The following is a 27,133-nucleotide window of genomic DNA, read 5'->3' as shown; positions in this document are numbered from 1 at the left end:
TGTTTTAATGTTGTCTTTCCTTGACTGCAGAAAATGAAATATCAAAACTCATGTTTCCCTTAGCTTTATGGACTATCACCCTCACCCTGATAAGTGGCTACAGTTTTTATTTTTGTCCAAGAGGTAAACACAAAATCATTCTAATAAAAGTAGTGATCTTTGCTGTTCTTTCTGCGATGATTCAATCTAGCGTTGGTCATTTGGTTGTCATTTACCATTAAAACTGTTAAAAGTAGCTGGTAACACACACGGCTCATTTAAGCTCTTTTTTTTTATTTAACATTTTTCAATTAAGACTTGTAGTTTTGAACAGAAATATGCAAGTTTTTGTTTAAATTGCAGTAACAAATGAAACTTGATCTTACTTTCTAGCAATAGAGTTACGTATAATGTATTTCAAGAATTAAAAAAGGTTCATACCCCAGTCAACACTAAGGAAGTAAAGTTAGACCTTCCATGTGCACTTGTAATTGCAAGGCTTTAAAAATTATGACATTTTAAAAAAGAAACGTTTCTCCTTGACAGTGTGTAAGTCTTTGATCTATATGGAGAAACCGACATTGTTAATCTCCACCTAAATAATTCGTACATTTACTGTTGCATGATGGGAGCAAAATGTGCTTTTACAAGGTAAATCCCAGGTGGGAATAAGCTGGTTGTTCCCAAACAAGAAGTCATGAGTTCCCATAACGCTCAGAGCATGTTAGAGTAAATACCAGGGCACGTTTCCGGTACATTCAGCCTTGTGCTTGTTGACACTCTTATTCTTAACATTCTTTTTGCGTGTTTTGCAGTTTGGGATCGACTATCATCACACTGCCAGTGGAGGAGACTTTGGCTCAGAGGGTGTGTCTCAGGTTTGACATGCATCTAAGCAGAAGTTGGTAAATATTAACTCCAGTTATCAACTCATGCAGGTGAACAGTGTTGCTTTGTCACTATAAAGATACATTTATTGCCACCACACCCTTTCTTTCTGTGTCTACATTGAGGCAGTTAGCGCCTGCTGAAGCCAATCCCTTTTCTATGAGGGCTTACACTCCCTCAGTGCTCTCAGAGAGCACAGGCACAGCACAAGAATGGGCAGATTACACATTTTAATTGAAATCATGGCAAAGCACTGGCACGTGGTGTATCTGTTAAGTTGCTGGCACTTCGGGACTCTTAATGTTACAGCTTTCAATCTGGACACCCAGAATGTGCTGCAGAGAAATGGAGATCCAGGAAGCCTGTTTGGATTTTCGGTTGCGTTCCACCAGCAGCTGAACCCGGCCAAAAAGAATCTGTGAGTGAAAATTATATTGTTTAATCTGAGTAAATGAAATCAAATTCTGTGTCTCAACACTTGAGGTATTTCTCCCCAGATTGCTGGTCGGAGCGCCACGATCAAAACACCAGAACCAAGTAAATGTTACAGGTGTTGTTTACCAGTGTGACCTTATTAAAACATCCGAGCGCTGCCGGCCCATTGAGTTTGATAGCGAAGGTTTGTTTGTCTAGCTTTGTATGTTTAATATGATGTATTGATCTACAATATGTACCTATACTTTACTTGAGGGCATTCAAAATACTTTCTCCCTCTACACCCAGGGAAATGTAGTACTTTTTAAATAAGAAAGATAAGATGCTCTATTGTCATTGTATGTTAATCACAACACAATTTGATTTGGGAGCAATACCCACTTTTTATAAAAAGCAGATATTTGCATTTTTCAGCTTGTGAATAGCAAAGCAGTAGTGTCTTGTCACATTTCAGATGTCTATGAGTTGTTAGCAGTTCCACCAAAGTTAACATTATCCAATATTTCATAAAATAAATACAGATTTGTGTGCAGAACCTAGTTTTTCTCTTTTACTCTCTCATTAATTATCACACGACCCCTCCGTTTGGAGGGGACAGACCCCTATGTTGGGAACCAGTTAACTAAACTAACTGTATATAAAATAGTTAAAACTAGCTCCACCTTGAGCAGATGACATAAATACAAATATATCTGCTACAGGGTACATTTAACTGCAGAGAGAAGATAATACACCATTACAAGACTTTTGATGTAGCACTTGTACTATTATAATATTCGTACTTTTTAAGTAAAAGATTACCAGGTCTACTAGATCTTATTACACTGAATTACTGCCCTATTATGAGCTCAACATGTTTATTTTTCCAGAGTTCCTCGATAGTAAAGGCATAAACAACCAGTGGATGGGAGTTAGAGTGACGAGCCAAGGTCCTGGTAAAAATGTAATGGTAAGTAAACACTCCTCGTTTAAATACAGTAGACAATAAAAGTAATCGTTTAAAAAGATCCAACAGTAATTTGATCATCTTTCCCTTGTAGACTTGTGCTCATCGATACCAGCAGTGGAGCCCGAGTCCGAGCCTTTATGTCCCTCGCTTGGTGACGGGCCAGTGTTACCTCTTAGGAGATGACCTGCAGGTCGGGAAGGAGGAGAGGACGTGGAGGAGGGTGGTTTGTGACTCCGAACACTTGACCAGACGTCAAAAGGACCCGGACTGGTTTTCATACTGCCAACAGGGTCACGGAGCATCCTTTGCGAAGGACAACGTGTCTCTGTTATTTGGAGCGCCAGGAGCATATCAGTGGAAAGGTAAGAAAAAAATTAACACGCATACAATAAATGCCTAGTCATCACATTACACACAGATTGGAAAATGTACTTATTTTTACATGTTCTATCTTTTATTGCTTTTAAAGAAACTATGACAAATTCAGGGTTTTAAAATATTTGCCATTTTCAACAATAAACCCTAACGCAGGGACACAAGACTTGCTAGGAGGCCAGGGTCCACTTAATATAGAAACTCATAGCTTATCTTTCTTTGCAATTATCTATTTTCAAATAACTGAGTCATTATTCACGCTCTCCCGTCTGGTGTCTCGAGGATCCTCTACTGGCACTTTCTTTGTAAACAACTCTATCTATCTGTCTATATTCATGCTTTTTATGCACTCTGGCACCTTATTAACATTAATATTGCAAAAACAAACCTGGTGGCGCGCAGCCCCCAACCCACTGGTTTGTAATGAAGATGTAAATCTGTAAAAATGGGCAACATAAAAATGTGTGTATATACTCTTGTACTTTATATATACACATATACTTTCCTTTTTTAATAATGTCCTTTTTTTTTTTTTTGGCCCATAATGACATGCTAACACGTACATTAAAATCCTGCATATATCTTAAAATCAAATCTTGTTTTTCACATGATGCAGCATTTAAAGTTGTATTCTGTTCCTCACTGTTTTGAAGGAATCGTACGAATGGAGCTCTTGGATAACCTGGACATCTCCAGTGCAGATTCTCGTGAGACTGGTGATATTGACCAGTTCAACATGAAACTCATTCCTCTCCAAAGAAACAGCTACCTGGGTCAGTTTCTAGTCTGGTCTCGAGTCAGTATCTTAAAAGTCTATATTTATTCCTTTTTATAGGATATAACATCCCCCATGAACAGCGTCATTCTGTCTCCAGGATTCTCCATTGACTCTGGTATGGCCCTCCTCAGACAGGGGGAGCTGACCATCGTGTCCGGAGCGCCCAGAGGCGGTTACAGTGGCCAGGTGGTATTTCTTAAGGCGGATCCTGAGGCGCAGAGAAGTTTGTCTGTGGAGTTAATCCTCTCTGGTCCAGGCCTGGCCTCCTCCTTTGGCTACGATGTGGCTGTGGTGGATTTCAATGGTGATGGGTAGGTTTACATAAGACACCGATTTGCTTTTTGCATCGGTTAACAGGTTGATCATTATAATAATAGTCTATGTTGACAGGATATTTGTATAAATAGTCATGGTTACGGGAGGATGTTTCCTCATGATTTGTTTACTCCGTGACCTTTTATCAGCACCAGCATAAGGTCAAAAGAAGACTTTGCCAGATTTCCGTGGAATTTATTGCAGTTATAATAGTCCTGAGTGGATGAATTGTCAAATGTCGGTGCTACTTGCAGACAATAAATATCCAATTAATATCCTAATTTAATGGGCCGCTAGCCATGAGTTTGCTGACCACATTTTCCATCTTCCCCCCATAGCCTGTGTGCAATTCATGCCATTTTGTAATTTTGAATTCTATATTTTAGCCATACTAGTAAGTCATATAAAACGTATTTCTAATAGTTATTCATTCTTTTTTCACATTGAGGAGTAAAGTTTGCTTTGTAAACCTCTTTTATGAAGGCAGCTTAGAGCTGTAAGACGTGTCTTAACGTCTTTAAATCTTAAATCCATACTTGTATCGACTTTATTTTCATTAACATTCAGAGATTTGTCATGCTGTCACAGACATTTTCTACACAATTCATATAACTATGTTGGCATTGTGCCAAAACAAACATTTCTCCCTGTTTGTTACAATTATTATGAGATTGTTGTTAGTGCATTGTGTGCATTGTGTTGCTTTGGTGTGTGCAGGTGGGAGGACCTCGCTGTCGGAGCGCCGGAGTTCTTTGTTAAAGACGGTTTGGTCGGAGGAGCAGTCTACATCTATATCAACAGCAAAGGGAACAACTGGGAGAACATTGTTCCAACTCAACTTCTTGGCCATAAAGACTCAATGTTTGGCCTCGCGGTGGAAAACGTAGGAGACATCAATCAAGATGGTTATGGAGGTTGGGACATTTTAATATCAAATGTATCATACACTTCCTAAACAGACAGACAGTAAGAAAGTATACTTGTTTTTAAATACTCAATTCTCATTTGGACACTGAAAAATTAAATGTAACATTTGCTGAATAGCGACCTCTGTGGACACACAAGGCCATTACAGGATATGGTATCCTTATTAAAACACACAATACCCAACTTAAGTTGGCTAACCTGACCCACTATAAGTTAGTGTTCAGACCAGTCCAAGTAAGAGCAAAAAAAAAAACAGAGTGAGAGGAGCCAGGGAGCTCAAATTCTATCTATTAAGTATTTACAGGTACTTGATTACCTTTTGAATTGGGCTTTTTATTTATAAGGAGGAGGATGTCTTGTTCATTCTCTCAAAAGTTTTATATTTCACTCAAATGTTTGAGAAAGTCTTGAATACCAGAATGGCAGAACACACAAATGCCTACTCCATGTAGTTATCATACAATGTGTGTAGTTAGATAAATTAAAAAAAAGTGGGATGCACTTACTATCTTTGTCTCCAACTCATGTTGTCATCCCACTTGTGCTTATTAATCTTTGACAGATGTTGCAGTGGGGGCTCCTTATGACGGTTCTGGTCAAGTATACCTGTACTACGGTTCATCAGATGGCATCAACAAGAAGCCAGTGCAGGTGAGGTAATTAAAAGGTCCCCAGTTCAAATCTGTGGTTGAACATCATTTTATATCATCATATTTCAACCTCTTCAGGTACTCTCATCGGGATCCAATAAAGTTACTCTGTTTGGATATTCTCTGTCGGGTAACTTGGACATGGATAACAATCAGTACCCAGACCTGGCTGTGGGATCGCTGTCTGATTCTGTCTTTGTCTTCAGGTAATTTTACAGCACAAACACTTTAGATTATTCACGCATCTATTTTTGTATTGGGCCATCTTGGATTGCGCTATATAGACACTGTTAAAAAGGTCATGTTCATAATTATAATTGGCATTAGGGCCAACACATTTCTTACAACTATTATGTTTCATCATACCTTGTCTCTGTTTTAGAGCGAGGCCAGTGGTCAGTGTCAGCAGCTCTCTGAGGGTGACGCCCGCTGAAATAGACATCACAAAGGAACAATGTGATAAACGCACATGGTAAGATGTACAAAAACACAAATGTCAACATGATCCAACTGAAACATGAATGACTTTTGAACCTAAGTGTGTTTAAACAAACTTCTGTCAAGTTATTTTGCAGCTCAGGCATGCTTTACCTACACGGCACATCCAGCATCGTTCAACCCTAAATTGAGTACGTTTCTTTACTGTCGCTTCAATGCTAAAATAGATGTATGGATATAGTTAAATAACTATTTTCTAGCCTATAAGTGCCATTATAGTAATATCATTGATTAAAAACACATTCAATGTCAAACTTAAAGGTATTGTGTTTGTTTTTTATAGAAATACTCAAGTTTAGAATTAAACACAAATTAATATAATAGGCATTTAGTTATTATTTTCACTAATATTAGTATAACTGGCAGAAGATATTGAAGTCGTAACAGTAGCAGCTCCTGTAATAGAAAGTAACACTGGTATTAACGGTTGATGTTGAAATGATACTACTCATGGCCTTTTGTAATAGTTATGTGTTATTTGTTATAATAAGCACTGAGTAATAGCAACAGTGAGTCAACCAGCATAAGTATATGTTGGTATAATCTTCTGCTTCCCTCACAGCGCTCAACTACAAGTTTGGAGCTGATGCTGAGAGGAAACAGATGAGGCTTCCTCACAGAGTGGACTTCCTGGCTTCATCTCAAGGAAAACTGGAGCTGCCCGGACAGAAGAGACAAATCTGTACTGACACCCAACTACGACTTCTGGTACTGTTTCGTTGTTCAATGTCCCTGAAAGAGACCCATCAAATGCCCGGCTATACGCATTAAACCAAAATACACCTCCTCTGTCGCAGCGTGATATTAAGGACCGGCTGCACAGTATCCCTGTGTCCATCACTGCGTCTCTGTGGAGCTCCAGTCAGACCCCCGGGACGAGTGCAGATCTGCCCGACATTACTCCGGTCCTCGATCTCTTCCAGCAAAACAGTATTGTCTCAGAGGTACGTACACGTGTATGTCTACATCGGTCTGTCTACCTTTTTGGAGACTTTTATGTGCCTATTTATCTGAGAGAAGACAAAGTTGACGAATGTAAAGAAGCTCTTTATGCTCCGCTGTTTTCCCCCAGATTATCTTAATAAACAAGGGCTGTGGCATGGACAACATCTGCCAAAGTAACCTTGAGTTACAGTACAAGTTCTGTTCCAGAAAAACACAAAATAATCAAGATGTTTTCCAATCACTCGCCAGGTAAGGAAAGAAAACAGGTTAACTAAACAAATACTTAAAAACAAAGCTATGGGAACCATCTTTGGTCCCACGACACGGAGAAATACGGGTGATTGAATCCGAACCCTCTGGGTGTTACGTCATGTCTGTAGGGAGGATGGTGTTGCAGTCATCACTCCTTCTGAAGAAGACATAGCTCTGGAGATCATTGTGACGAACAGAAACGGGGATGACGCGCACCAGAGTCACTCCGGCATCAGCCTCCCGGATACTCTTCATTACTCCTCCATTGTCTACGGTTCAGCATCAGTAAGTATACAAGTACTCCGTAGTGGAAGAACAAGATTCAAACATTATTATTAGTGTAACTAGTAGGTGGTTTGGCACCGGAAAACTGTAAAAAGGGAAGTTGAAGAACCAGGTCGGTATGCAGGAGTACGTGTAATTTATCAAGAAAAACAATCAATTCTGATTTAAAATCTCAATAAAAATAGAATAAACTGAAGAAAAAGAAAACTTAACAAACAAAAAAGCTGCAACCTCCGTTTCTCCAATGAATGGCCTTTGACCTTCTCAGCCACACCTTACCAGAGGTTAACGCTCTGTTCATAAATGAGCGAAACAGCAGGCGTCCACATCATACAAACTAATTGAATTACAATCAATAGGGGCACTCAATACTGCTGAGAGGACATACTTAACCTGTTTACAGTCTCCTTGATTAAGATCATTACAGGCAGAACATCAATAAAAAAAATCCTTTCAGCCCATAAAACAAACTAACTAAACAAGTGTGTGTAAGTTATATCCCATTAATTGATTAAACAAAAGACACAAAAGCAATGTTAAATTGGAAAACCGGGCCCAGTGAAGAGGGAGAAAGGAAACCTTTTTAACATGGCTAATGTAAAATAATAATTGTAACAATGCAGTCAGTAGACGTGGGTCTTATTTCTGTCAATCTGCATAGTAACTAGTATTTAAAGTAATCAAATATAGATCTGTAGTAAAAAGTGTAATATTTGTCTTTGAAGTGCAAAGGAGAAGTATTATTCTTCATTCCAACACAGATACATGTCCTTGTTTTCTGCATGTATTTTTTCAAAGGAGACACAAGTGAGTTGTACAGCCAATGACAAAGGAACACTAATAGACTGTGAACTGGGAAACCCGCTCCGAAGAGACGCAGAAGTGAGTACAACTGCTCAGTGTCCTCCACTTGAGTCTCAAATATTTGCAAGCACTGTATCGTGGTAACGTTGTTCCCTTCAGGTTACTTTTTATGTCCTACTTGCAACATCCGGCATCTCACTGAGTACAAAAGACGTCATCGTCACACTGCAACTTGAAACGTAAGTAGGTTGATGAGTTATTGATCAGTGGGCTTTATATGATTATGAATCGTCATGTTGTGTTATTCTTGTGCCGCAGGACGAGTGTGCAGACGATACAACCAGTTGAGGCATTAGCCAAAGTGGTTTTTGAGCTGGAGCTACAAGTATATGGGTAGGTACTAGGTCGATGTTTTCAAGTTTTTTTTATTACTGTTTTCTCATTCGAACGCAAATATAAATTACCACGTGTTTTTTGTATTTATGCTATTTTCTTCGTGGAGACTGCCATTTTTTGCTATAAAATAAAATGGTTTTTTTTAAAGAGCATTTTGCAATACATTGTGACTTGAAAAATAATTCAAATGCATTTTAATGATACAAGAATAATCTCATTGAGGTCCATCTTTGTTTGACAGACTAGCCAGGCCCTCTCAAGTGTCACTTGGGGAAAACTTGAGGGGTGAGAGCGCCATAACGTTGGTGGATGAAATTGGAACTGCAGTTCTATATGAATTTAGGGTGAGACACCATTTGTTGCTTACTCACTTTAAAATGCATTTAATTGCTTTTTTGCCCCCACACAAACAGCTCAAAAGAAACTGTTCTAATATCTTATTTGTCTTCCAGATAACAAATTTGGGCAGACCACTGAAATATTTTGCCAATGCATCACTAAACATCCACTGGCCAAAGGAGAACTCTGTAGGAAAATGGCTTCTGTACTTGACTCAGATCAGCAGTAAAGGTGTTCAGTCTGTCCCCTGCTCACCTGTGGATGAGGTCAATCCACTGAAACATGTGAAGGTAATGCACATCTCTACCTTTTTTAAAATGTAATTATTCAAAATACAAGCGATGTCTGTCGTAATAAACACTTAACCTGAAGTTGTTTGATATCAAGGGTTGGCATGACTCCTCAAGGAAAAGACGTGAAGCCGAACATGAAGCGATCTCAACTGATGGATTCACATTTCTTACAAAAAGAAGGAAATACAAAACTTTGGTAAGAAATCATTATTATCATACGTATTATTGAATAAAGAAACTGCTGTCGGTAAATGTAGTTTGCTTCCAGTGTCCCAAATGAGCCTCAGGGGTGTTGTTCTTGTTTTCAGACCTGCTCAGATGGACTGAAGTGTGTGCAGATACGCTGCCCTCTGCTGGGTTTGGACAGTACTGCAGTGATGGTTCTGCATTCCCGGCTCTGGAACACCACTTTCACAGAGGTGTTTAACTCCTGTAAAAAGGCCTTCCTCTCATCACCTTTGGCAGATAACAGTGCTGACAACGCCTCAGTTCTTTTGCTTTGAGATCTTGTTTCCAAGAATTATTGTCTCTTTATTGCCAGCCTGTGTCCAACAACATTAATTGTTCATTGTGCCTCTCCCACGCAGGATTACAGCTCTTTGAACTACCTGGACATTGTTGTGGATGCTAGTCTCAGTTTGACAAACTCTCCAGAGAATATTGAACTGAAACCGGAGAAGCTTGGGACAAAGGTAACCAAAAGTGTTTTTAAAATGATTTGGTTTTGTTGGGAGGACATCTCTACCATTTGGACTTTGATAAATGTTTAAATTCCAACCATACATCTGTAGTAACTACCATCACATTGATGTAACTAACATGACGAACGGGTGAACACACTAAAATGTATTTATCCTCAGGTAAAACTGACGGTGTTCCTGGAGAGAAAAGCTGAACGTGTCACCAAAGTGGCGTGGTGGATAATCTTCCTGACTGTGATTGCGTTGCTCCTGCTGTTGGCAGTTCTTGGCTTCTTGTTGTGGAAGGTAACAAATATAAAATGAATCGATGATCTAGTTTTTGATTTGTGGTAAATGATTTGCTAAAATAATACTGCATGTATCCAAGTACTAACGATTGTCGTCTTTTCAAATGATCTGATTTTTCCATTACGATTTTCTGATTTCTGCAACCCTGTTAAATATGTACAGTCTGCAAGCACCAAAAGGCATTGGCCAAAAACATCCAACAAATTATATATCAGTAGTAAACTTTTCTTAAATCTTAAATTTCTCGGATTATTTACCTTTGCAGGAGAATAGATTTGCATTTCACTCTAACGCAGTTGAGCTGATATTTTAAATTGTGAATAGCATTAATCTACATCAAGAAATTTTGGGAGATACGTTGATTGCCTCCTAATGTGAAGTACAGATATAAGTAAAGATTTTAGACGTGTTTTATATTGAGCCATTGGTCATTCAGCATTATGAATCCATTCCTCTTTTGTATACTGAATATGACAGTCTTCTATTTCCTGTCCTCGTCAGCGGGGGTGCACCAACTGCCTCGCTCAGAACAAGAAGCGCCAACACGATGGAGATCCAAACAAAGAGACCGCTCCCCTCAAAGGCTAACAGGAAAACACAGGAAGCTCAACGGTATGAGACGCATGCCGTTAATAAAAGCTGTTAAGGGTTCGATTCTGGCTCAAATACTATTTACTGCTAGTGCAGAATTACATGATTTTCATTATTTTTTTTGCTACTTTTGTTAAAATAAAGTACATCAATATACTTTTCTTGAGTTATTTTTTTAATGAAGCAAAAAATATCACTCGTTTGATACCAAAAAACCGTTACATGAAAAAAGTTGTGCTATACTTTCACCATTAAGGAATGTGCGAGTTGTGGGGATGGATGAGAGGTTGTGCTGAGGAACAATTGACCTGAAATTCAATGGAAGCATTGGCAGCCACCACATCCTAATCCGACTGCCGGTAAAAGCACATATGATTACATGACTGTTGCTTTTGAAATACTGAGTTGTGCAACATAATACTGTGTTCGTGGTGAAGTCTTGTACAAGGTCCCTACTGACATTGAAGGGTTTCATTCCAAAATTACATTTAACTTAAAAACTCAATTAGATTGCCAGTGATTAAAAGTAGCAAGCAAATATTTCTCACCAAATTCTAGAATGAAACTCTTCTCTTGCTATGTTTTGTACATGTGCAATAGCCCGTTTGAGTGGGAGTGTACTTCTGTTACAACCAGGTGAATTTCACAAATCCTCATTAAAAACAAAAAGTGTCCTTTTCATATTCTCCATTCACATCTTTTTTTTTTTTTAAGATCCCATCAATTCACTTTCATCAACTTCAACAAAATATTTCAACATTTCGAGAAAATACGCTAACTAGCTTTCTTTTGGAGCGAGCAGCTGGTTAGCTTAGCTTAGCATAACAATTGTAAAAAATGGGAGACAGCTTGTTTAGCTCTGTTCAAAGGTAACCAAGCACCTCTAAAGTTCAGGAATGAACACTTATCTGGTTTAAGTTGTACAAAATGTAAATTCTCCATTTTACATCACGTGACTTTCTGCTCTCAGCCAATAGTCTGGCACATAACCCTTTCGTAAAATCATTATTTCTCTTTACACTTTTATTTTGAAGATTATACCAATGTGACACAAAGTGTTAATTGTTGTTCTTGGTGCTGGTAGACAAGGTATTCATGCTAAGCTAAGCTAACAGTCTGCAGCTTCACATTTACTGTACAGACATGAATGGTAAAAAAGCAAATAAGCGCACGTCCCAAAATATTAAAACTATTTTTTTTTTCACTCTCCTCTCTTTCGACGGATGACCACTCAAGTTTTGTATTTCCTTCTTGAATATTCTTTGATTTTTATCTTCATCGAAAACACATTCAGTATGAAAATTAAGAGCCATCGTCTCTTAGTTCTTGACAGCATTTGGCTTTCCGTCAACATTCATTTTGAGTTCCCATTTTGAGTCACATCATGAGCTCTCACTCTTTATCATCTTGTGTTGCTTTTACGAAAAACAAGTAGAAAAGCACCGTATTAAAAAACATCCCAACATCTTCTCAACATGACATAAAAACCTTGAAACCAGAACATATGACAAACAAAAATAAAAAAAACATCATTCACACACACACACACTGCTCCTTAACAATCTCTGGTTCAGGCTGAAAATGCCAGTCGTGTGCCCCAATATTGTCTGATAATTAAGAGTTTTGTTGCGATTAGTTCAATAACAATATTTTTAAATGATTGGTTTACAAAAAGTATAAATAAACACAAACTTGATTTTGCCTTCTTTTGTTTAAACCAGAGAAAGTTAAAGACAAATAGTTCTTTCAAAACATAAAAAGCTGAAATGAAGTATTATATTACAAATAAATAAAAAACATCTATATTACATTAATTAAACCCTTGTCGACACAATTAACCGCAAATTATGTACATTCAAAATAGGCTCATTGTTTGGTTTTAAGAGTCATACTATTGACTTTTCAAAACTCAAGCAAAAATGCAGAGGTTTAATTAAGAGTAAATAAAATCGTACTACTTCCACAAGATAAAAAATGGAACAACCCAACTGAAATCAAGATAAATTAATTTAATTAATTTCACGCGAGAGACTGCAAACCAACTCAGATCAAATCAGCTGCTCGTTAAATTAAAAGGTTATTAAGCGACACAAATAACCTCCATCTCACAGACCACAAGACCATGAGCTTCATCAGACAAACATCCTGCCAATTAATTTGCTGTTTGTTTCTTCTTCCCCCCCAGACGATGGGAGCATTGAGACTCCAGTAGGTCAAATGAATGGCACTGAAAAAAAATGGTGGTATTAAGAAGTATTTGTGATCCTCAATACCTGGTAATACTTCTTTTGTGGCTTAGGCAGCAGGAGCAATAGTCACGTTAGCCTATTTATTTTGTGCTGTAAACTGATTTTTAATTATTGCTAATTTGGCCTGGTTTTGTATTTTGTCTGCTGGTGTAACCAAATGGAATTACTTTTGTATTTCTCTTCATAATGTGCTTGAGACTCCAGTCTGACAGAAAACCTCATCCACCTCCAGGCTGTAATAACCAGCTATCTCCACATGGGGGCCACAGTGACCATGAAAGGCAATGACAACAAAGGAAACAGGGAGAAGGAGAGCTGGCTGGTGGCAGATCTGTCCCGTCCGTGACCGTTGTTTCTGTTCCACTTGGAGCCGTTTCTTTCTCGGACTCGAGGCGGCTTTGCAGGGTCGGAATCAGGGTTGCGAGGGGGTTTGCTGTAGGGCGGCGCATTAGGGCCATAGCCCGGCCAATCATCATTGTACCTTTCACTCTGATCTCCACCTCCTGAGCCACTGCCCTCCTCACCTGGAACAACAAAAAAAAGTGGATAAATTCTTTAAATGCATAATTTAATACTCCTTTTGGGATATACGGAAGTATATATATACTGACTGTCCATGAAGTCCATGTCCTGTCCGCTCTGAGCGTGTCTCAGCTTGTTGGTCACCACCCTCAGCTCCATGATCAGCTGTCTGGTCCTCACATCCGGTCTGGCAATGTCCACTTCCACCTCGGGGTTGTTGATCTGGCTGACCAGCCCGTCGCCCATAACATCCGGGAGGTACCTGTACACACACGGAGGCGTTCATGTACAAAGACATCATGGATGCACACGCGCCTAGATCTTTTCAAAGCGGCGCTAGGCAACTTCACACAGCGTTTTTGCAATCATCCTCAATTATTAGCTATATTCACAAGCAACTTGTTCTGTCTCTCTTTTACTCTAAACGGGACCATAATTTGCTAAATGAATATCACGCCGTATTGAATAAGACAAAGCTAGGGATTTCAGGCCAAAATCAAGTGAGATGTAAGGTCATTTCCCATTGACTTATATACATTACATTTCATTTAGCTGACGCTTTTATCCAAAGTGACTTACACTCATGTTACATTCATACACCGTAGACACAGCTACAGGGAGCAATTCAGGGTTAAGTGTCTTGCTCAAGGACACATCGACTAGGGCGGGGATACAATCTGACTTCTTTTTGCAACCAGAAGCCTCTTGCTGGCTATTATAAATAATGCATATTTAAGGCACTTGTGCATTGGCTGTTGTCGCCTGCTGCCAACCAGCAAGGACGGGCTCATACTTTCTTGTAATACCACTTCTTTCTCGAGAGGCGATGGTGCGTCACTTTTGCATCCAGTCTGCCCTCAGTACAGAGAACGAAGTATAGTTGCAACGTCTTGCCTGATCCAGCGACTCTATAGCTAACAGCGTTTCCCTGGTTTTACAACATATCAAAATCACCCATGTCAGGCTGGACTCTCACCAGTTTGCACACAAAGCCAACAGATCCACAGAGGAGGGCGTCTCTACTTCAGCACACTCACATCTTGAAAACAACAACACCTACATCAGAATGTTGTTGTTTCAGCTCTACCTTCAACGCACTCTCCTCCATGAAACTGAGTATTCTGTCTAATGGTTATTAGACACACAAACAGACCCCAGGCAGTCCAGACTGGCAGCCACACCTCCTCCACTCTGGTGTTGAACACCGGAGCCCCCCAGGGCTGTGTGTTCAGCCCCCTTCTGTTCTCGCTCTACACCCGCGACCCCCGCCATGAAGAGAACGGTGCTGTGTTTGCACAGATGACACTCCCTTCATCGGACGGATTCCAAACTACAATGAGACTTCATATAAAGAGGATATCAACAACCTTGCAGAGTGCTGATCAGAGAAAACTTACTGCTCAACATCAGTAAAACCAAGAAGCTGATTGTGTATTTAAAAAAAAAAGGGCAAGACTCACACTGTTGTCTCCATTAATCGAGCTGAGGTGTAACAAGCGAACAGGTTTTTAAGTTCCTGGGAATCAGCATCACAAACGACCTGACATGGTCATCACACATCTCCAGCCTGGTGAAGAAAGCTCATATCCGGCTGTATTTATTGAGGAAACTTAAGGAGGCATGTGCATGGTTATTGTCAACTTTTACAGAGGAGCAGTAGAAAGCATCCTGAAAATGATTAACTGGCATGGGACGTGCCCGATTAAACCGCCCAGAACGACATTGGTACCCAGCGTCAGTGATATTGGTGTCAAGAGGAGCCTGCGAAGAGCTCAAAGTATATTAAAAGACAAAACCCGCCCAAGCCACAGTCTGTTCACCCTGCTGCCGCTTGGCAAGAGATACAAGAAATATCACCAGACTTCAGAGCAGCTTCTTTTCTCCGGCTGTGAGACTCCACCCTCCACAAATAAGGTTTTATTTTTTTTCTACAAACTGCATTTTGTTGTGCAACTCTATTGTACAATGACAATAAATGCACCTTGCAAACTTGTAACCTGAGAGCGAACCAGAGAGGGGGGTCCTACGCATCGTCATCAGCTGTAACCGCTTATTTAAGAGCAAAGTGGCGGCTGTGAGTTAGCAAGAGTGGCACGCTCACATGCACAAAAAGCGTTTTTTTGTGGGTTTTTTTTAACTATATTATATACTAATATTTCTATATTAACAGAACAGGCACCACACCAACTACATATTGGAATGCCCCAAATACATAAAAACAAGTGCTGATAATTAATAAGATACATTAATTAATTCCATTATCCCCCTTTAGCATTGAATAATGGTAATGTGCATGATATGCATCATCTTGGCCAAGGTAATTATAGTAGTATAACACTATGCACCAGCAAATCTTGTTGCCTCCAGTCCCACTTTGTGACCGTTGCCTTATGCAGCTGGAACATCATAGACACAAAATCATCCATTATGCAGACTTGTTTTTCCTCTCACAACATGCCTGCACAGTGTGTCTACATCAGTCCAGATATATGGTGTCGGGCTGTCTGGTGTACATAAAAGCAAGCAGACCCACGCAGAGAGCATATGGGTGACTGGTAGTGCCAAAATAAACTCAGTTCCATCAGTTCCATTCTGCACCGTCACCCTCCACCTCTACCCCCATCCACTCTGATCTCCCTCACCTCCCCCGGGTCTGCCCGTTCCAGCAGCGGTCCTCATTAGTGACGTCGGAGGCCATCTTCTCATCATTGCAGATGGTGTGTGGGAGGGACACCCAGAAGCCACGCATGGGTCGCAGTCGCTCCTTCAGCTCGGTAACCTGCGCGGAGGCGGAAAGAGTCAGACCTGTTTTGTAAAGTATCCATGTTTGGTATGGCTGGCTGGAAGAAGCATATTGAAGCTTTAGTGCTGACGTTGGCCAAGGTCAATAAGTGACATGGCCCTTCTTCTGGGTCAGTTCTTAAACCTCATGTCTTTCATGTAGCAAAAAAGAAAATAGATTTGAATGCCTTCGCATCCTCCCTCCTCTGCTTTTGGTGTCGTTTCATTTATTTTCCTCTACTTCCATCTTCCAATACCACTCTGTGGTCACAGGAGTCCTGTCTGGGCTCTGACTGCTGCACTGAGCAACAGTTATAAGTCCATGTCTGAATCCTGACTCATGCACAGTGCAAACATTTTCCCTTTATTGGTTTCAAAATCATATATTAAAATCACACTCAACCCAAGAATATGACCCGCACAAAACATTTGAGTACTTGAAGCTTAATATTTTTATATAAACAATGGGGCAAATTACTGTGTGCAATGTAAAAAGAGTAGTTTGTAGAGATGAACCCACGGATAGTTATCACCCGTTTCCCACAGCTTTATGGAGAGTTTTACCACATTCCCGCTCGTAGTTTGTGTGTTTCTAGTACATAACTTAAAAGTCTCACGGCTTTAATGAGTGTTTCTCTATGAAAAAGCACTAAAAATCTATCCTAAATGCCCGAAAAAAAACCTATAATGCAGATTTTAACTTTATACATTTCAAAATATGAATGGCTGTGGAGCTACGTCAGCCACTTTACACGGGCTGTTTCATCTTTACCAGTCGGTCCAGGTTGGTGCCTGCAGCAGTGGTGGGTTTCTCCTCAGGGCTGTAGGTGCGGAAAGGCCTCCTGTTGCCCCCCGACTCTTTGGGTGAGCGTTTGGACCTCCCTGGTGCTGGCCTGGGGCTGCCACAACCCTGGAACACCTGAGGTAAACAACAACAAAGCCAAACTAGCGTAAACATCTGTGCAACGAGCATTTCTATAACTTCAATATACCATAATTTTCATGACAGGTTTTTTTAGGGGGATAATTTGGGGCAGCCCCTATGATTTGGGAGTCAAGCGGCCTTCCATGAACCGCTGCAATGTCTCCGATTCAACCTATGATGCATGCCATTCCCCAACCCTCTTCCCTCATTTCCTGGCTTGTCTTTACCATCAAAATCTCGAAGAAAGGTATAAACATAATACATATTAACACTTCTCTTAATGGCCTTTGGGAACACCCCAAGAACGGGTCTACAAAGACATCCCTCTTTAAGTGTGCTCTCTATGATACCACTCACCAGCAAAAGCAGCACAATAATGCAACCCGTGGGCTGTTTTAAAGCTAACCTTTATGTTAGTATAGTAAATCATAACCTTACAACAACAACAAAAAAGCAGCATCTAAGTATGCACGAGAGTGTTGGAACCGAACTGGAAACTTTGCAATAGAACATTGTTGAAACGGTGCTCCACAACCTCCATCAGTTGAGCTGAGAAGGAAAGAGCTGCCTGTTCCTCAAAGCGCTGCTACCACACAGCAGGAGCTTTCCTGTTTCTAATGAGATGTGGGTGTCTCTCTAGTGGATTAGCTGCTGGGACATCTGCCATGTTTTAATCATACTGTGACGCTGTCATGCTCTCTGTGTATAATTCCTGTCATTATTAAGATTAGAATTAATCGACGATCCGGATTATAGCTTTGACTTGTTAAAGTGATTTATCGGTAGATGATCTCTGAACACTCACACAAAAGGCACAATAAATTCTAGAAGAATAGCTAGTCTGCAAAGCCATGGGTAAGCAATAAAAATGCATCAATTTTATTTCCCCCATCATCTGCTTCTGTCATCTTGCTTGCCTTGGTTGAGATGCTGACGCTGTTTTCCTGCATGTGCATGATGGCCTCTGACACTTTCACAGAGATGGAGTCGGCTGCAAGCTCCATGTTGAACGGCCCCTCCAACTTCTCTGAAACCTGGTACAGAGCATCTGAGAGGACAGGGGGAGATACAGAAATAGAGATGACAGGGTGATAAGGTTTGCTATGACTACATTGTTGGTAGCCTATTCTAGACCCTGGTGAACATCAAGACAATGGTTTCCTGTGACTGGAATCTCTCACTGACTAATCAGCTAAAAAGATTTGATTTACATCTGTGTATGAGGTTACAGGGCTGGAAGCAAGTGTGAATAATGGTTGGATAAAAAGGGAACATGAGAGTAAAATGGCTTTGGAAGTAGTACACATGGATGAAAGGTAAGAGGGAACATTGCACATGAAAAGGAAAAGAAAGGAAGGAACATATGGGTTTGATGAAAGGGGAAAGGAAACATAGGAAGACAGATCAATTGTGAAGGAGCAGAGAAGCATGAATGATTAATGAAGGAGGAATTCATTAGGAAGAAAAGGAAGTGTAATGAAGGCGATACGATTACTCTACTTTTAGGTATGCTCAATTTAATAATGATGTGAATCAGAAAGGCTTTAAAATATAATTTGGGCCAATGACATTTTTTCCTTTGGACACATAAACTAAAGGCTTCTTTGGCTCTTGTGTCCTGCACCTGACCCGAAACCCACTTAAACAATAACAGCATATTATGACGTATTGTTCACCCTAGCCTCACCCACCAATGAAATTGTTCCATTCTGTGTCCAGGTCGCCCTGATTGGCTAAGCAGCCTTTCATCACGTTAAGGCACAGGGAGTGGCAGGGCCGCAGGGAGGGCAGGCCTCGACACAGAGGGCAATACGACTGACGCATCAGGCCACGCACACACTCCGAATCTGCAGTCAACTGAAACACAAAGCAGTGGGTTCGAAGAGGGAGGACAAGAAGAATAACTTCACATTAGTAAAGGTTCTTTGTATTATGAGCATTAATATAGCGGCAAACAACTATATAGTTGCGATGTAAAAGGTATAGACTATTTCACAGTTGAAAACATAAACATACCAAATGTGTCCCATATTATTTCCTGTTGCATTGTGCGTGAATTATGTCAATTTGCAGGAAGTAAACATGGACATAAGCTGTTGCCGAGCAATGCAATTCCTTTGAAACGGTGGAGTAATGGCGTTCTAGTTAGATAATGAAGTCGCCCTCCCTCCGTGTGCGTTGTAAGCTTCTCTGTAGGCGGGGCAGATGCATGTGCCTGTTATTAGTGGATCCTGGACATGTTGGTAAAGAATCTCAATTCATTAAGGCTCAATGACCCCCCCACCTGTGTTGTACCCAACTGGCTGGCTAATGGCCGCCGTTCTGCACAGGGGTTAACGCTGATGAGACACTTCCGACCCACGCCGTTGTTGTGGAAGCGTAGCACCGCCCCCCCCCTCCGGATACCCCTCAGGTAAACTCTGTCAGCACTGTTGCCGTTGTTTGCACTGTTAGCGCTGTTAGCTGCAAGCCCCCGGCTCAGCTGTCACCATGTTGAGAGCCAAGTGGACGCCATTCCTCTGCTCTGAATATCATATTGAGAACCTGTAACTTTAAAAACGACGACAGTGTTGTAAGCGCTCTGACCTTTGAAGTGCGAAAAACAAGCACTTTTTTTGGATTCTGTAATTTGTTGGTATTAATAGGAACAGGACAGACAAATGCAGAGCTTAAATTATTAAGTGATTTATCATCAAACAAAATATTGATCAACAACATGTATTTTTTTTTTGTATTTCGTGATTCCAACTTCTTAAATATGAGGATGTTATGCTTGTCTTTGTCATATAGGATATTTGGATTGTTGGTCATATACAACAAGCAGTCAGACTATCACGTTGGCCTCCTGGAAATTATAATGGCCACTTTTCACTACTTTGTCATTTTTTTAAATAACTAACTTGGCTTTCAAGTTTTGATTTGTCATTTGAAATTTACAGTCTTCTATTAACCAACTTTATAACGCTTACCAAATAAGGTGAATCTCCAGGCTTTTATGTTAATGATTGTGAAGCTCACTTTGTTTTCAGTTGGTTCACAGAAATAATGGTGCATATCCTGATAAAAGGCTCACTTCTAAATTTAGGCTATAAAACGTTCCATTCTTTACATTTGAATCTTGCCAATGCAGTTGTAAAAGCAGAATAATCAACAGTTTTGTCACCTTTGTTGCTTTGTTAACAATATCCCGACCGGTAGCCAAGCCCTGAGACAGAGCTCTGGCTGCAATGAAAGCCCTCGACACCTGAATTTAAATGGAAAGAGAGCACAACAGTGTTTAGTCAATTAATCCTAATTAATCATAACCAATCATAATTGTAAATGATGCTGTATCAAAAGGCATCTTAGCGTCTTTTATCACAAGACACATACTTGGACACGTAGTCTGCGGGGCACTTCGCCAAAGGGCTGCAGTTGTTCGGCATGTTTGCTGACACACTCCAGGTAGTCTTCACTAAACTGATACTGAGGGTTAACCAGAGAGAAGACTCGCTCCACCAGTCTGGACCAGAAGTCTGACAGAACCTCTGACAGGCTGACACTGCCCCCTGTGGACACAAGAGCAACTGTCAGCATACAGTATCTGTAATCTGTCAAAAATAGAGTTCCTGTTGGGATTTCTGAACAAAAGAGCAACAGGATTAGCATCATATCAGTATACAGTGTGCTCCTACGATGCTCATTGGCCCATTATGCTAATATATTACACTACCGTTCAAAAGTTCACTTAGAAATGTCCTTATTTTTCGAAGAAAAACACTGTTTTTTTCAATGAAGATAACATTAAATTAATCAGAAATACACTCTATACATTGTTAATGTGGTAAATGACTATTCTAGGTGGAAACGTCTGGTTTTTAATGAAATATCTACATAGGTGTATAGAGGCCCATTTCCAGCAACTATCACTCCAGTGTTCTAATGGTACATTGTGTTCTTAGAAGACTAATGGATGATTAGAAAACCCTTGAAAACCATTGTGCAATTATGTTAGCACAGCTGAAAACAGTTATGCTAGTGAGATAAGCTATAAAACTGCTGCAAATGGAGCATTCTTTGATGAAAGCAAAGTTTGAAGAACAAAATTAATATTTCAAATAAAAATCATTATTGCTAACCTTGTCAATGTCTTGACTATATTTTCTATTCATTTTGCAACTCATTTGATAAATAAAAGTCTGAGTTTTCATGGAACTATGGGGACTAGACACATTAAGCACCCCCTACAACAACAACTGTTGACTGATATAAGGGGGGAACCTCTCTCTTTATCAGTATAAAATTATTTTTGACCTTATGCACAGTAACTTCTCGGTGCAAGCACGGGATACACAGGGTATTGTAATCAAATAAAGTAAAAATACATCGCCACATTCTTGTTTGCCTTACTATATAAAAGTAAAGAATTTACTTCAACAAAACAATGTCTTTTTCACTTGTGATATCTATACGGTGTATTAAACACAACCCAATGTTTTGTTAACTATTGTTTTATACTTCCTTTAAATCCTCGTCAGTCTCTTAGTGCATTAATCAATTGGCAGCCAGATTCTGATAATGCAACTCTCCAATCTGCAGTCTACAATACGGCCTCAAATTAGCCGTACACATTGTTTGGCAGACAAAGACAGGTTGACTAAGCAGCAACAGCCTGCAGACAGACTCTCCAGCGCGCCGCTGCCATGCCAAAATGGAGCGATCCGGAACAGGAATAGAAACAGTCATCCATGGGAATCCAATTCTCTCTCTATTTTTCTCCAATTGTTCTCTGCATTTTAATTCAGCTCAAAAGACAATCCTGCTTCTTTTCTGCAGCCCAGAGCGGCTGTGGATTTACCACAACAGGGACGGATAAGACAACACTAGACTGCCACTGCAACAAGAACCATCACAGCTACTTTACCATACTTACCAACTTCAACCAGACCAACCAAACAGAGTGGTTCTAAACACTTATGTGCAATGATTCATTCCCTGTGCAGGTGATGGAGGCCCATATTTTCTCGTGGAATTTGGTTGTTGTCAAATCAGATGGTGTCCAATGTAAATCTTTTGGCTTCTGGTCATTTTTTTCGATTACATTATTTTTGGCATTTTGCATTGTTTGAAAGTTGATAGTGAAGATGGACAGGAAACATGGGATGAGAGACGCAAGGGGGCATGCTAAACAAGTAACCAGGTGTCTAGTAAGGTGTTTCAGACCCCTAACCACCGGGAACCCCTGACTTTACTGTTTTATGTGGCTAATTCAACCTGACTGGTGGCGCTTTGCAAGGACCACTAGACCATCTGAATACATATGATTAAAGCGGGATGGATAAAGTGATTAAACCAACCAGAATAATATCTGCGTAGCTCCACAAACAGCTCCTGGAAGACGTGTGCATTCTGGGTGAAGAGCCGGCCATAGGTCTTGGTAAACATCTGGTTCATAGACTTCTCGGACAAGTCTATAAGCTCTCTGAAGAACTCTGCAGACACACAGACAGGAAAAGCAGAGATCAGATATTCATTTTTCACCCATTTTTTTTTTTTTTCTCTTGTAGTATCTTAGCTAGGTTTCTACGTACGATACGTAGGCGCTCAGACACCCCCTCCGCTCCAAGATTAACAGCTCATAGGGACAGTTACATCAGAACCTGCACGCTGGTAAATGAGTGTAACAACATGTACTCTATTTAGGACTTTAGGAGTCATATGAAGTCTCCCACTCCTTCCTCTATAAATGATTCATCACGTACATTATGTAAAAGGTGGGGGAGGTGGTGGGAGGGGGGGGGGGGGGGAAAGGTGATAGCAGTCCACAGCAGGTAGGAGGAGAAAGTGTTAATTCAGCTCTCTGCTATTGCTGCTGAGAACCTGCAGCCATATATACAGAATATGAGACAACGTGGGCTGAATTCTCTGAAATGCAGTCACTTAAGCTGTCTGGGAAGGTTTCCTCACAGTCACCATTTGTGCAGCGGGACATTCCACAGATTTTATGCATTAAGTTCAGTTTACTGGCCATCGTTAGTCCATGATTTTATAACGTCGTCTTTGGCTCTGGAGAAAGCGCTCAAAGGTCTGGGTAAATAACTGATGATGTCATGATGTCTTTAGGTTACCTCAGCTATGCTTGGTGACTACAGAAAGTCTGAGGTACAAACTGGAGGTGTGCAGTTTTAAAAAGACAGAAAGGGTCCAATTTGTGATGCTATCGAGTTGCTTTATGGGAAATGGAACTCCAGTGTTTCTGGAGTTTAATCAAAACTAAATGTCAGGATATCTCGACCTCTGCAGCCACAATTGTTACCAATATACATATTATGTGTCTCTTGTGAGTCCCCCGACTTTATGAAAGTGCAATGCAAAACCTGTTGGAGTATCTCTTGAAATTCAGCAGTTTTTTGTCTGTTGATTAAACATAAATAAGAAACATGTTGGAATCTCATGCATTCATGCATTTCAGTGCATTTAGCTTACAAAGGCAATTTTGAGGCTCGGATATCCGACCATCTGAGAGGAACTGTGCAGTCGGAGATCATAAATACGTTTTAATCATCTGTCACTCATCGCCAATAACTCGGTAGATAAGGAGGGTGAGACAAAGAGAAGCCGTGTCCCCTTTTTTCCCCTTTAAATGTACCCACTTTGGCTTCAAGAATACTTTCTTTAACCAATTAAACCCATTAAACATAATCATGATAGTGAATCGGTCTCTCACCATCAAACCTGCGGTGTCTCTGCGTGAAGGTAGTCAAAAGGAACTGGCTGTTCTCCTCGACGGCTTTGAGGAAGTCCCTCTCACTCTGAAGGGCCAGCGTCTCCTCCATCTGACTGGAGCAGCAGGTGTAGTCCTGAGGACAGAGCCGCAGGTGCTCACCTGTAGGACAAAGTTAAACCAGGCCAGAAGGCAGAGAGGATAGGATCAATCATGCATGTTTTTAGTAACTTCTTTGGAGAAATTATGACTTTGGTTGAATCATAACGTACAGTTTAATTCTGCTATACGAATAAAGTTATTATTATTACCTCAACAAAAACCAAGGGCTGTTGTCAATAACATCAGTAGGTCTTTTATCAGGTCAAAGCATATGTTTTTAGTGAGAAAGTAAATTACTCCACTCATCAGTCTGTTCAGTTACTGCGGGGAAATCTTATCAACGATAAGGGTGTGATAGAAAATTGTAATTTCCCTACATGAATTATTCAACTTCAATCTGTCTTTCTTTGTCAGCTCAGGTTGGGTCTTTGATATGTCAGAGGTAATGATATGCAAACGACAACCAGGGGAGGAAGAAAAAAACACAGCGCCGTGAATGGGGAAAAAAAGGTTTTGAATTCTTTGTTTCTATGATTTTGCACCGAGCATGAATATTGCTGCTGTTAATAGAGTCGAAACTCTCCCAACTCCACCCTTGCTGAGGTTCCCCTCTGCCTCTTTTGTTCTCTCTGTGTGTCTCACTATTAGCCCTCTCTCATCCCTCTATTTCCATTTCTAAACTGCCTCTCTTCATCCTTCGCTCTCCCGGCCATCTGCTCCCCTGGCCCACGGGACAGTGAGCCAAGACTCAGGCAGTGATAGACACACACACACACACACACACACACACACACACACACACACACACACACAATCAATCAATATTGCAGTTGTCTCAGTGACTCACACACAGGGCTAAATTGCCACAAAATAAATCCTCACACGAGAGATCTGCAATTTCACAAACATAAATTTCACTCATAAATTTGACTTTTCTTTTCAGTGAAAGCTCCAGGGTGTCTGAAGGGAACATACACACACACAATCATTATTTCGCTGATTTAAATGCAAAGCTGAACCTCCAAGAAGTAGACTACATCTTCAGACACTCAAGTCCTCAAAACATTTGCTCCCTGGTCAGACATCCACATTTAAACAAAAGTCCACCTGACCTCCCCCTCCCTTCTCTCTCCTCTCACTAAAACTTCAAATTATCTCAAATCCAACAGTTTGTAATCCATGTGATGTTTTCTTTTCGCAGATAAGATTATCGTCAGTTAACAGAGCCGATGGGTATATGCAGGGATTTAACAGTGGGCCGGTAGGCAACGACTAATTAGGGGCGAGGTTCTTTGTTGCACCGGTGTTGGCAATTTGCTCATCCCCTTAATCATCCTATTTAAACTGCACAGAGGGGAGGAGGGGGCGGGTGTAATTTGTTTTAAACCATCCTGTGTTATTTCTCTTGAGGAAGACTCGCCGTGATATTCCTGCGTTGTGTCTCTGATGTTTATTACTGAGTGTTGGGCCACCTTGCACTTTTAGGCATGACTTTTCTATCCTCACTTGGGTTTGTTATTTGAAGGTGTTTATAACATTATTAATGTTGCCATAATAAATTATAGGTGGTGGTGAGCAGCGAGATTATAGTGACCTTAATGTGCATAATGGTAATTGTATCCCTGTTGAGACAAACCAGAGTATGCTGACCCACATACATTTCTGCTGCGAGATTTATCTTACTTTTTTTAAATTATAAATTTGAATTCGGCACATGCTTCCAAACATATGAATATGGGACTCATCTGCGTGAGTCTTAATTGTGTAATTAATTTATCTCCAACCGCAGGCTAGATGCAGAGTCTTACCGGAGATTTGAGTCAGCGGAGCGGTACCAGTGCTGTACCCCTTCTCTGCGTACACCTGCCGGGTGTCGGCGCAGCTCCTCCCCGCAGCAACCACGGGGCTCCGGGTCCCCGACAGGGCACAGAGCAGCACCAGCAGCGGGTACCTGGGCAAAGATAGCCGGGTATCCATCTTCACCTCAGGACTCAGAAAAAGACTGGGAGAGGGCGGGTTTATATGAAACCAGACGGGTGCGTGCAGCTCCTTTTTTTTTTTTATAAATGAATGAATAGCCGGTTTAAATGCACACAAAAGTAAAAAAAAAAAAAATCCAAATCGTCAATCGTTTAAAAGAGTCATAGTTTTCCCCGATTAGTGCAATAAACAGATGAATCCGGGCTGGTTTTTATGTCACAAATATGTCTCCATCGGCCGTGTCCAGTTAATGTGTCCTTCCTGGGAGATCCGCTGTTGTACGTAAATGTAAAGGGGATGTGAATGGGACACTCCCGTCCCTCAGCCTCGTCCAACAAACGGAGGAGTTGGCAGCGTGTTACCGGAAACGAGGCTGTTTTCAAAATAAAAGCAAAGCAAGGTTCTTTTTTATCTCAACAAGGCACTTCAACTCCATTAAAATACGAGGTTTAAAAACGACACGTATAAACAGAGTAAAATGTCAGCTATACATTTGGTTAAATTGAATGAAAAGTTAATATCCAAGATAAACATTGCAATGCTCTAACAAGCAGCCCCCCAAAAATGGCAATAAAGGCAGTGCAGAACTGCAGTGTTTAAAGCCTCTTAAAATGTTTTATTTATTGTTCATTTAATAATTGCTTTATATTGGAGGAGAAACCATAAAAAGATAATGCAACAAATTGGACATGGGTCTAAAGGTTGAGTTGTTTTTAAAGGGCCCAAACATTGCCACAAGTTATGTTGGATAACCTGTGTTGACCAATTCACACTAATTGCAAGCATATGTTTTTCTTTGCTTATTGGACATCTTGCAGCATATCTTGAGTGCCCTAAGACATTTTCAAGATTTTCTATCATTCAAGTTTCAGAAATGTTGTCACTCTGTCTCTCACCTGAAACCGGTATTTTATGAAGCACAAGTTGGCTGCATTTAAACGTGTTCTCCTACAGAACGACTTTAACGCTGATGCTGCTTGCTTTCACTGTTGAGCAAAATCTACAGCTAAAGCGCTTTCAGGCCAAATGTGATCTTACTTTGCATTGTTATCATACAAGGGGGAATTTAAATAATATTTTTGATAATTATGTTCAGGTCTAATATCCCATTGAGTACCTAATGTGTTATGCTTCTGTGTCATTTTGACACAAAAAACACTGCAATAGGTATTTTATTCTTTAG

General features: G+C 40.4%; 2 protein-coding genes across 2 annotated transcripts; one reads left to right on the top strand and one right to left on the bottom strand.

Moving 5' to 3' along the window:
* Nucleotides 1–676: 676 nt before the first annotated feature.
* On the top strand, nucleotides 677–10,685 carry LOC117737223 (integrin alpha-6-like). Its single transcript, XM_034542994.1, has 27 exons — nucleotides 677–708; nucleotides 795–857; nucleotides 1,049–1,285; nucleotides 1,365–1,486; nucleotides 2,172–2,251; nucleotides 2,343–2,613; nucleotides 3,280–3,399; nucleotides 3,502–3,715; nucleotides 4,437–4,633; nucleotides 5,209–5,297; nucleotides 5,375–5,502; nucleotides 5,679–5,768; nucleotides 5,861–5,925; nucleotides 6,357–6,502; nucleotides 6,592–6,738; nucleotides 6,867–6,988; nucleotides 7,120–7,276; nucleotides 8,075–8,158; nucleotides 8,240–8,319; nucleotides 8,399–8,473; nucleotides 8,718–8,820; nucleotides 8,929–9,105; nucleotides 9,203–9,304; nucleotides 9,417–9,527; nucleotides 9,696–9,800; nucleotides 9,969–10,094; nucleotides 10,599–10,685. The coding sequence occupies exons 1-27, from the start codon at nucleotides 677–679 to the stop codon at nucleotides 10,683–10,685; spliced, it is 3,330 nt and encodes a 1,109-aa protein (XP_034398885.1).
* A 180-nt stretch (nucleotides 10,686–10,865) lies between these two features.
* gpc2 (glypican 2) lies at nucleotides 10,866–26,310 on the bottom strand. The gene is made up of 11 exons (XM_034543692.1): nucleotides 25,779–26,310; nucleotides 23,872–24,030; nucleotides 22,502–22,636; nucleotides 20,538–20,713; nucleotides 20,329–20,409; nucleotides 18,857–19,022; nucleotides 18,083–18,213; nucleotides 17,013–17,159; nucleotides 16,102–16,238; nucleotides 13,549–13,721; nucleotides 10,866–13,461 (listed from the first exon to the last, which is right to left on the bottom strand). The coding sequence occupies exons 1-11, from the start codon at nucleotides 25,945–25,947 to the stop codon at nucleotides 13,184–13,186; spliced, it is 1,752 nt and encodes a 583-aa protein (XP_034399583.1). The 5' UTR covers nucleotides 25,948–26,310; the 3' UTR covers nucleotides 10,866–13,183.
* Between the last annotated feature and the right edge of the window lie 823 nt (nucleotides 26,311–27,133).

This window comes from Cyclopterus lumpus, chromosome 10 (genome assembly GCF_009769545.1).
Source record: "Cyclopterus lumpus isolate fCycLum1 chromosome 10, fCycLum1.pri, whole genome shotgun sequence".
Lineage (NCBI taxonomy): Eukaryota > Metazoa > Chordata > Actinopteri > Perciformes > Cyclopteridae > Cyclopterus > Cyclopterus lumpus.
Note: the sequence above shows the minus strand (reverse complement) of the source record. Positions and strands in the feature narration are given on the sequence as shown.

Bases quoted from the DNA above. Each gene is read 5' to 3' on its own strand.
- LOC117737223 (XM_034542994.1), top strand. From the start codon at position 677: ATGAGTTCCCATAACGCTCAGAGCATGTTAGA. The intron at 3,400-3,501 runs GTCAGTTTCTAG...TTCTGTCTCCAG, and splicing joins CCAAAGAAACAGCTACCTGG to GATTCTCCATTGACTCTGGT. The intron at 6,989-7,119 runs GTAAGGAAAGAA...TCATGTCTGTAG, and splicing joins GTTTTCCAATCACTCGCCAG to GGAGGATGGTGTTGCAGTCA.
- gpc2 (XM_034543692.1), bottom strand. From the start codon at position 25,947: ATGGATACCCGGCTATCTTTGCCCAGGTACCCGCTGCTGGTGCTGCTC. The intron at 20,410-20,537 runs GTATGTGTCTTG...ATTTAAATTCAG, and splicing joins CCCGCAGACTACGTGTCCAA to GTGTCGAGGGCTTTCATTGC. The intron at 13,462-13,548 runs GTCAGTATATAT...TTGTTGTTCCAG, and splicing joins GGACATGGACTTCATGGACA to GTGAGGAGGGCAGTGGCTCA.